Source organism: Vanacampus margaritifer, chromosome 13, assembly GCF_051991255.1.
Source record: "Vanacampus margaritifer isolate UIUO_Vmar chromosome 13, RoL_Vmar_1.0, whole genome shotgun sequence".
Taxonomy (NCBI): domain Eukaryota; kingdom Metazoa; phylum Chordata; class Actinopteri; order Syngnathiformes; family Syngnathidae; genus Vanacampus; species Vanacampus margaritifer.
This window is the reverse complement of record NC_135444.1, coordinates 3679605-3690822: the sequence shown is the minus strand read 5'-3', so window position 1 is coordinate 3690822 and position 11218 is coordinate 3679605. Positions and strand designations below refer to the sequence as shown.

Sequence of the window (11218 nt, the reverse complement as noted above, 5' to 3'; positions counted from 1 at the left end):
ATCAAATCGTTCCACTTTAATCATATCTATCACGATGTATCAAGTATTGAAATGTCTTTTCTTGGAGATGTGCACAGTTGCACATCCCCTAAAAATAACCCATGTACAGTACGATCATTCCCTTAAAGACACACAAATGTTGGATAACATTTCCATTTATTTGTCATCATATTTATTATTTACTCACACAAATGCATCCAACTTTTTTTCCATCCGGACATATCATATAATCATCAAATTAATATAAGTTAAGAATATGACTTACTGACTGACTCTGGCCCATTGCAGCTGCCAGTCCACATTATAAACGGAAGTAACAGTGTGATAAACATACAGTTGCAGGTGTGAACAAAGAAAACACCATGAAAACATAAATACTTCTATAAGTGGACGAACCAATAGTTCTCTGAGAGTATAACTTACTGTTGTACAGTAATGTGAAAAATAGCCAGGATATAAATAATAAACATACAATATGGTGGCAAAATATACACAGGAAATGCGAAAACCTACTGATGACTTACTCTTTCTTGCAGCACCAATGATAGGATTCCCCTGAAGAACCTACCACATAAAAGCAGAGCTACAATCATATGTAACGCTCTAAATGACGGTTCATAAATTAAAAGCGACTTAAGTACTTTTACAACATAATACACCTTGATGTAACCGGTACATACACGAAGGCAACAAAGACTAACCAGAAAGCAACCAGTCTAGAAAGCAAGGTAGAGGTAGAGCACCATCTGTCAAGATGAGCAACAATAAAATATCATGATAACAATGGCCATATAGCCTTGGAAGGGAAATCATTTCATAAGATCCACATGCTATTGCACTCATATAGATTTATAGTTATACAGTGCTCCTATTTAGAGGCCTTGCACTCTTCTTCGATGGGCCCCTGCATAGGATGGTCTGGGCGTGTTTGGGGTGAGGGGACCTGTTTTGTGTATTCTTATATACAGCCAACCTGAGCACCATTTGATTAACAATGAAAAAAAAAAGCAAAAACATATTTTACACATTTGTGAGATAAATACAGCTATCCTTTTCTGTTGGCATGGGTCATCTATACAAATTAAGTAAAAGTCTGTCACTACTCACTCGGATATTGGCTGATTTTTTTCACCCCCTCACACAATCTCCAGAAAACAGATTTGGAGGTAAAACTTGTTTTTGGTGTAAAATAATTTGGTAGACAACCAGCCAATCAAGGAGTTTAATGTGAATGGGACAATGTTGGTGTCAAAGGAAGCAGACAGGACCAACTTCAATATGTTGCTGAACATTGGGACGTGCTGTTTCCTCAATATCTATAATAGGTAGTTGGTGACTCTCCTGAGTATGGAAGAGGAAATGTGACTGATGCCAGCTGCCATCTTGGATCTGAAACACAATGGATGAAGTAGGGAAGGGAAAACAACGAATGGAGTCATGTTTAAAATACAGCAGAGTATCTAAGTATGAACTAGGGCTGGGTTTAAAAAGTCAAATAATCAATATCGAATCAATTTTCCTTTCTGAGCGTGATATCGATTCATAAAACCATGAATCAAATATTTTATATATCTCCTTTCCCATAAATTCATAAAAAAATAGAATGTTAAAGGCTAAATATTTTTTGCATCTTACTGTTTTCTTGACATTCACTGTTCACATGAATTTAAAAGTATTTTCTTACATTTATAAAATATCTGATTTATTGCACCTTATGACAATTCAGTCTTTTAAATTTATATTTACAATTGTCGAATTAGAATTATGAAAACATTTTCATCTCATCCTTACTGATGTCAATGTTTATGTAACACTTACGTGATTATAAAAGGCGTTACTTTCATTCATAAACTAAATTATTTAACCAGTTACTGCCTCTGCAAAATTTTATTTGGAATTTTAATGTTTGTGGAGGTTTTTTTTAATCATGTCCTTGATATTTAAGAAGATTGATGTTCCCTAATTAATCAATATTGGATTGAACTGAAGTGTACGGAAGAGGATTAGGGCCAGTGAAGAGAGAGAAAAACGTTTGGAAGGGATCTCACTTTCATCTCAGAGTTCTAAGATTTAAGTCAGATTTCTCACCTTATTCTCAGAATTTTGATTTTAAAGTCAGAATTCTGTGATTAAAGTGAGAATTCTGAGAATAAAGCAATAATTCTCACTTTAAAGTCAGTATTCTGAGATTAAAGTCAGAATTATCACTTTAAAGTCGGAATTCTGAGATTAAAGTCAGAAATCAGAATTCCCACTAGAAAATCAGAATTCTGAGATTAAAGTCAGAATTCTCACTTTCATCTCAGAATTGTTTTAAAGTCAGAATTCTGTGTTTAATGTGAGAATTCTGAGAATAAAGTAAGAATTCAGACTTCAAAGTCAGAATTCTGAGATTAAAGTCAGAATTCTTACTTTAAAGTCAATCCTGGCAAACTTTCTTTTTCTGTCTTGACTGGCCCTAATCCTCTTCTGTAGAATCAAACTGAATCGGAAAAAATCAAAATTGAATCGAACTGAACTCTTTTGAATCGAAATCGAATCGATTGAGGAAATTAGAATCAATACCCAGGACCTACTATGAACAGCAAATTAAAAAGTGTCTAGAGAAAAACTAGATAACATAATATTTATCTCATCAATGTTATTTATGTTTAGCACAAAAGAGTGCTTAGTTTTTACTTTTGAGATATGCACAATAAATGTTCTAAAAATTATGATTATTCTTTGAAATCATCTAGAAAATTTCAAGAAATAACAGATTTAGTTTAATCGACCCAGATTCTGACCAATTCATTTGTTATACTGTTTATCCTCTTAAGGGTCGCAGGTGAGCCTATTTAAATCAATCCCAGCTGATTGTGGTCAAGATGTGGGGTTCAAATGAACTGAGTGGTTGCTAGCCAATTGCAGGGCATATATTCACATTTACACCTATAGACAATTTTGAGTCTTGAGAACCTCCTGTACATGTTTTTGAATAAGGAAGCCACAGTACCCAGCACGGACAGAACATGGAAATGCTTCTCAGGAAGGCCGGAGCCTCATGACTCAAATCCTCAGAACTGAAAGGCAGATGTGCTAACTACTAGTCCTGGCTATAATTTATATAATGGGCCAGTCGTAATGAATTTCAAAATCCCTTCTGTACAAAATACTGTATGTATCAACATCAAAGCAAACTCCAGGACCAAAACAGCACAGAGGCAGTCCTACCTTGCACTCATCTTTTAGCACATATGGTTCAAGTAGTGTGTCGGTCTCAAATATTTGATTGTTCCAGCCTCGAAAGCGGAGATTGTTGCTCCCCATTGGGATGGGGCCAGGAGAGCTGAAGGCGTCTGCGGTGCTGTTGGAATGACGATCCGTTAGGCAATGGAGTGCGATGCTATGGCTGGCCTCAGTACTAAGTAAATGGAGAAACTTCATTTGGACTTTCCTCACACCAAACACCATCTGCAGGGATAAAGCACAGACAGAGGTGCCATCAATCTACAGTTGTATTAGTATCATTTTTCATGCCCCCCCCCCCCCTCCCGTATTTTCTGGGTAGTGGTGGTACAAAAAAACAATGTGACTGCAATCATGTACCTCATTTGTCAGGTTTTTCATTATTCTATCATTTCAAGACACTCGCTTAAAGGCAGGGTTGCAAAATGTTACTCAGAGGTGCAGTCAATACATGCATGATGTTAATGACGCCACATTAGGAAGGGTAAGTTGAGCAACGCTTTGCATTTCTTTACTACTTAAAAGGAACCCCGACTGCCATGACAAGTTTGCGCTATTATTTATTTGGTTGTTACTAACAAAACTATGAGATAAATTTTTCAAAAATCATTTCCAGTTTAATACATTTTGTAGAAAGTTTATTTGGACATACACCGGCATTGTTATTTACGTCGCAACGCATTCCGTGCAAAGTGGCGTAGAATGGCAGCGTTTCTAAAGTGACGATCAAAACTCTTGAATGTGTCTGGTGAATGACAAGAGCATGGTGTGGGGGAGGGTGACTCTCCTGATCGCATGTTGTTTCTTTAGGAACGCTACAAGGCTTACTTAGCTTTCTTTATAAGCATTTCACATTGCTCAGCAGAGAGCCTGCCACCTTTCTACCTCACTACGCTCGGAATATGTTGCGACGTCATTAACAATGACTGCATACCAAATAAAGTTTCTACAAAATTTATTAAACTGGAAATGATTTTTGAAAAATGAATCTTATAGTTATGTTGGTAACAGCCAAATAAACAATATAGAGCAAACTTGTCATTACAGTCGGGGTTCCTTTTAACATACTAAAAAGTACTCGTCGGTACTCGGGACGAATATCGATACTGGTATGAGCCCCGCTCTTGTGGCCATTTTTCGGTCAGGAACTGTCAGAGGAACGAAAGTTTTGTTCTGTCTCGTTCGTTTCCTGTGTGTCTCCTTATGAGGTAACACTTGTTCATTTAATTACTTCCAGCAGTGCCATTTCGGTGTGCGTTACTGAGAATAAGTAAGTATTCTTGTTATGATTAATATCACCTATATATGTGGTTCATATATGTTTGTAGCTCACATAACTTTGCCATGTTTAACTGCTTCGTTTACGTTTGGCCACACGCTTAATTGCCTCGTTAACGTAGTCGAGCTGCGGTGCTAAAAATAGAACGGTGCCGTTTTATGTATGCATGTATTTTGTGTATCATAAGTACTAATGGTATCGGCGCTTGGTATCGTATCGGTGAGTACTGAAGATTTGAGTATCAAAAGAAGTGGTATCAAACATCCCTATTAAAAAGTATCGTAGACTGGCTTTATATTTGTAGACAGTACACATGCGCTTGGAATAAAAACTGGCACATCGTGATTTTCATCGGCAAGTCTAGTTTACTGTGTTTGGGAATTTGGTAGACCACACTGGGTCATGTTGAGTGTTCCAGCGTCCTCAGCACACCTGACAATTTGGTGATTGAAAGTAGACTAGACTTTAGATCAGCTTGGAGCAGATCTAAGTTGTGGCGCAGTTGGTGTAACGTGATTTTGATGAATATGAACAAGGTCCAGGCAGACAGATTATGCGCTCCGCTGATACTGTATATATGGTAGATGCAGGGCCACTGCTCCTTGTATGCAGAGTACATGATCAAGCAAAATACGAGATGAATTTAGGGCACCCAAAGGGGTAACGGTGGCTTTGGGTAGATGTCTATGGAGGACCAAAATTAAAAATGAATAGATGACTAAATAAATAAAAGTGAAAATAAAAACGGATATAAAAAATATAATTAAAAAATTCGCTGACCCGCTCACTTGACTAACTCAACCCAAGACACGTTTAGGACCGCCCCCTCATTTGAACAACATTTCGACCTGACAGAGCATCTGCAGCATGAAATAAACAAATGTGAGAGCAGAGTGTTTTTATTTATTAATTTATATTTTATGTATTTTTATATTTATTTCAACATTTATTCTTATATGTATTTTTATTTCAGTTTTTATTTTTGTACTTATTTTTACTTTTATGAATTTATATATATATATATAATTTTATTTTTTTTCCCCATTTAAATGTATTTTTTTTGCAATTAATTTTTGATTTATATTTTTTTATATCCATTTATATTTTCACTTTTATTCATCCATCCATTTTCTTAACCGTCCTCACAAGGGTCGCGGGGGGCGCTGGAGCCTATCCCAGCTGGCTTCGGGCAGTAGGCGGCGTACAGCCTGAACTGGATGCCAGCCAATCACAGGGCAACTTTTATTCATTTATTTAGTCCTTTTTAATTTTTTTTATTTTCGCAGTTTCGGTTCTCCATAGATGTCATCTTCTACATCATTGTAGAAATCAATTCATTGAACGCATTATTATCATCTTTAGTATATTTTTAAAAGCAGCCCAACTGGTCGCGGCACAGTTGTTTGTGTTCGAGGTGGTTTTCACACACTGACAAATGATGAAAATGAAATTTTGAAATATTAATCAATTAAATGATGAATCATTACACCAGTAACCTTGAGGTTTGATACATGCATACATTTCATCATTACCTTATTAGCGGCCAGTGGAGGTAAGCAAGTCTGCCCCCCTGCAGTGAAGTTGCAAAAGACCTGGAAAGCATCTGAAGTGCAGCCAAGGTTTGGATCAATCCAGAACCACCCTTGAAAACCGCAGAGAGAGAGAGAGAAAGAGAGAGAGAGAGGGAGGGATGAAAAGTAAGCTTGAGGTTTAAGTTAAATGTTAAGACAAGCAAAACATCAATCTGCTCTCACCATCTTTCAGCTTGTGATGACAGTCCAGCAGGTCCTTACAGACGCGTGTGGGGTTCTCTCTGGTTCCCACAGGTTTTTTTATGCTCTCAATTATGCTGCTCAGGTGATGGAAAGTCTTAAAAATGTCCGTATTCTGGTCTGGCAGGCTCACCTCGGCGTTTTGAAAACTCTGGTCACAAATTACAGGAACGTTAAGAAAAACAATGTATAATATAATGTGTGAATGCAACATCTCTCTAGATTTGTATTTAATTTAAACATGTTCAAAGCTACTTGGCCATCCATCGTCACCATGCATTCAACCTTTATTGAATAAATTAAATGCTTCACCTCTTTTCCCAGGGAATCCTTAGAGTCAGACATGCTGAAGAATTCATCATATAGTAGTTGTCTCTGTAGGGTCAAGATAACAATTAATTTTTTTGTTAAATGAAAATCTATAGACATAATGTTCAGATTTGGGGAAATTAAGCTAATATGGCGGTAGTATAGCTACAATTTACCAGGATATAAAGCACCTGATTGTGTAATTAATATGTGAGAAAAGTGGTTAAAGGCTTGAATTAGTGTTGTTCCGATACTGCATTAAAACAATGGTATTGGTATCGGTGAGTACTAACAAGTAACATGCCGATACCATTAATTCTGACACTAGTATAGGAGTTTGGATGCAGCCTCTTGTGTCTTGCTTATGCACGACATTCACTGATGTGTGACAGGTTCACTGCATGCCGAGCTAAGATATCCTATTAGCCCTTGAATGCTCTGAACCAATGGCAGGACAGCTTTTTCATTTTGAGAAGAAAACACCCCCGTAAGTATCGGTATGGTATCGGCATCGGCCGATACCGCAAAGCTGGGTATTGGAATCGGTATCGGGAGCCAAAAAACGGTATCGGAACAACGCTAGCTTCTTTAAACCATATTTTCATCTCCTGTGAAAGATCAAAGCATTCCACCAGCTATTGCACAGAAGCTGTCTACTTGCTGCTGGGAAGAAAAAACAGGCTTCTATTCTATGTTTTACAAACATGTACTGCCCTACTGTATATTCAGTTACTGTAAATAAGTTTGTGTAAAGCGACATTCGGTTATTGCTCTACAGTTCAGAAAGTAATTTTAATGTTAGCTAGTACTATATAAAGCATAGAAATGTTTTTGTTTTTGCTTCTGGTGTGTGGTGAAGGGTGTGTTATTACTTACTGTAGGACCTGGAGCACCAGGGGGGCCCTATGGAAAAGACAAACATGAACAAATATGGATTGAAGCGACACTAGAAGAAGACAGGCAAACAACTAGACACTTTCTATGTATTGGTGACCATCAATAAACAATAGTTATGTTCAGTTTGATACAAATTTATTGGTGTTTAAGTACCAACCAAAGAGCTACGTATGAAATATGTTCAATGGGGTGACACAGTAGTCGTAATTTTGATTGACAGAATTGTCCCTTCCTACTTTTCTTCTTGTAAAAGATCCAGATTATAAGAAGAGAAACATGAGCAACTCATTTTTTTCCATTGTTGGTCTTTGTTTACACTGTCTTCACTAACACTTCTTTGTTAAATTCTTTGGGTTACCCAATGTCAGGCTGGTATATTGACTCTATTCACAGAGGTGGCAAATCCAGGTCCAGATAGTAAAACACCTTCCACAGTTTGGCTTTAGCCCCTGATGCTAGCTAGCAGGAAAACAAGCACCATGGGAGCTAGCTAGGGAGATAGCTAGCTAGCACCTGGGGCTAGAGCCAAACTGTGGCAGGGTTTTTACTTTCTGGACTTGGATTTGCCACCTCTGTCTATTCATGCAGCTAACAGCCCTTGCCAACAAGTCAATATATACAACACAAGTTGACAGTTTTCCAGGTTAAAGGTAGAGTTTGCAGCGATGAAAAAAAAGTCCTGTTGTATATTAAAACATTTGAACGTTACAGTAGAATATGACCTTCTTATGCCTCTAATTTATTATTTCTTTACTTATCATGGCTTGAATAAAACTAGCAAATCAGAGATTGTAGGGAAAAAAGGACTGAGGGAAGCATCAATTATTAAGGTGACTATTATAATTTCTTCAGCAGTTACTGCATTTTACTCCACTTAGCACTAAAACTTAAAAAGAAAGAATTGGAAAGCGCTCTACTTCATATCATGTGATATAACGGCGTCGTTTGATGCGCATAACAATGCCACATATGTCATCAAATCATCAAGTCTGGCTAGGGAGTAATTAAAAGGCCAGTAAATACTAATTAAAGCACTGATTTATCAATATTTTTTTAGATAGTGATCGTTTTTTGTTTTCAAAAAATAGAACAGCTGGACCACCCTTGGAAACCTAAATATTTTTCCATACAAGAGTTTCAATTTTTCCTTACTTTTCCCAACGTAGAGATTAATTCAATCAAATTGCATACTTTCCCCAAGAAGTTTTAACCACACAAACTGACAAATCATTTGACATATGAAACTAAGCCAACTTACTCTGGGTCCTGGACTTCCATGTGGTCCTTGCGGCCCCTAAAAACATGTTACAAAATTGTGGTAAAAGAAAAAAAAAAAAGGAAATCTCCACATATTAAATTCTACAAGTTTGTGTTTTACAAGAGTCAAACGTAAAGCCAAAATGCATCTTCCAAGTGTAATTCTCAGTCATCCATGGTTGAATTGAGGCAACTAGACATGTTTTCTTTGTTGAACACTGACAGAAGGACCAGACAGGTATCAGGAAGGCTCATACTAATTGTCGGTACACAGAAACGGGGCGGAATGCAGCAATTGGATGGATGTTCATTTCTCCAATAAACATTTGAAACAAAACGGCTCCTTGCTGCAAGAAATTGTAGTGGAAGTGGAAGTGAGGAGGGAAACAAAGAAAAGGAAAAAAAAACATGAGCAGAACGTGAACCCGGGACCTTCTGATTAGAGGGTGTATGCTGTCTCCTGCACCATTCGTTCAATTAGGTTCAATAGTGCAAAATGTTTACATGTAGTTTACACAAGTGGCAGCCATGGGAGGTCTCACAGAAAGTGGGCGTGTGTTTAGTCCGCATAGGCAGTGCCGGGGTGGGTCCGCACAATAACGTCATAGAGTCAGTACCCGCTCATTTTCTTGGGTTGGGAGGGGCTGGTGCTTGGAGAGCAGAATGACCGCGAATTTCTCATAGAGAGGTGAATGGAGGAAAACACCACTTTCATTATGTTTTTGGTGAGGAATTAGCATTTTACCATGCCTAAAAGCTCAAAAAAGTAATTTTTTGTGGGAATGCTTAGTTATTGTGATTTTTATTCTCCACACTCTATTGCCATGTAACTCCCACATAATACTTCTGATTTACACCGTTCAAATTTCAACTTGTTTCAGTCATGCCTCCCGGGGTATATACTGTATCATCTGATTTCACATTACATACAGTATTCACAAAATTTCGACGTTGACATTTATCTTTTAATTTACTTCATAAGCACATGCATTCAAATCTTAGCATTCAGCTAATAGCATTCAGCTTTTCAGCATTCCCACACAATTTCTGTAGAAATTTTACTTTGTCTAGTTCACATTACTGTACGTTTGTTTAAGAAAGAACATTCCATCAAGGAAAATGACATCCAATTTCTGGATAGAATTCAAGCAATGTGTGTGTCCACAACACTGAATCATTGTACCATACAGTAAATGGTCAGCATGAGTGGCGCTGTTACGTTGCCAATAGAAGTAATCAAAAGCAGAGAAGAACTTGTAAACAAAATTGCAGCCATAGTATGGAATGCAAAGCCACAGTCAACTGCAGGATAATGTTGATGGGAGTCATGCCAGCCAACATTTATGGATATAATGGATACAATTCAGGCACAATGTCCGAGACATCTAACAGACAAGGATTTCCCTTCAAAGTATGTTGTTATGCGACACATACTGTGTATTCTGACAGACCAAGACTGGTGAACTCTAAAGTGACTATGCAGATACACTGTGGTTTGTCATGCTAACAATCTGACATAGCATTGCAACAGTGCTTGCACAAAGTTGACTGTGAATAAAGCAAGGCCACACAGCGAGCTGCTGTGAAAACCATCTTCCTTCACGATAACTGGGATGGCAAATAAAATAAATTTAAGTTAAGCTACCAGTGTCCATCCTACAATCATTCATCATTGAACACATCATTGTCATCATCCAAAGTTCATTTTACAGGCACAAGCTGCTTTGAGGTTGCACCATGAATAGAGCCAGGAGTGATTTTGCAATGCGAAATCAAGCCTGATGCCTCAGTAGTGTAATGATATGATCACACATGGTATTAGTTATAATCAAACTTGTAAATTTGGGACTTTTTGATTACAGGTTGGAATCGGATCTTACCATTTCACCGCTGCTTCCTCTTGGACCTCGTGGCCCCTGGAAAAATAGAAAATAAACACTTACGACAAAGACAAATACAATTGCGTTTCACTCATAGGCAATGTAAACATCAAATCAATCTGCTAGCTAGAACACAATAAACTTGTTTTATTGAAAAAAATAAATGAAAACCTACAGGTTTTCCCATTGGGCCCATCTTTCCTTCAGGCCCTACTGGTCCAGCGAATCCCTGAAACAAGTTAGTGTTAAGCGTGGCTTATCTCTTTGTATGCAATAAAAGTTATAGAAATTGGCAAGGGAATTTTTCAAATAATTATGATTACATCATAGGTTTTCTCAATGTAGTGTCACGAGGTCTATGAACAGTAGGGGTGGGAATCTTTGACTGTCTCACAATTCGTTTCGATTAAGATTTTTGAGTGCGATTTGATTCAGAATAGATTTTTGATTTAGAACAATTTTGATTCAAAATCATTTGATTGACAATGATTTCTGCTTCAATTTATAGATGTGCCAAGAATCGTCATGATCTACTGCAGTCTGACTCGCCAATGCTAAGTAGCGCGCTACTTGAGGCACTTTTATCACTCAAAAGA

General features: G+C 37.5%; 1 protein-coding gene across 2 annotated transcripts in view; it reads right to left on the bottom strand.

Moving 5' to 3' along the window:
* Positions 1–165: 165 nt before the first annotated feature.
* Positions 166–11218, bottom strand: part of col24a1 (collagen type XXIV alpha 1) — a 129240-nt gene continuing 118187 nt past the window's right edge. The window contains exons 52-60 of one of the 2 annotated variants that reach the window (XM_077584105.1): positions 10798–10851; positions 10623–10658; positions 8744–8779; positions 7465–7491; positions 6592–6654; positions 6262–6430; positions 6040–6149; positions 3214–3453; positions 166–1389 (exon numbers count right to left, since the gene is read on the bottom strand). In XM_077584105.1, coding sequence (XP_077440231.1) covers positions 1249–1389; positions 3214–3453; positions 6040–6149; positions 6262–6430; positions 6592–6654; positions 7465–7491; positions 8744–8779; positions 10623–10658; positions 10798–10851 — 876 coding nt within the window. In that variant the 3' untranslated portion in view covers positions 166–1248. The remainder of the gene's footprint in view (positions 1390–3213; positions 3454–6039; positions 6150–6261; positions 6431–6591; positions 6655–7464; positions 7492–8743; positions 8780–10622; positions 10659–10797; positions 10852–11218) is intronic. The other variant, XM_077584106.1, reaches the window with a different exon arrangement.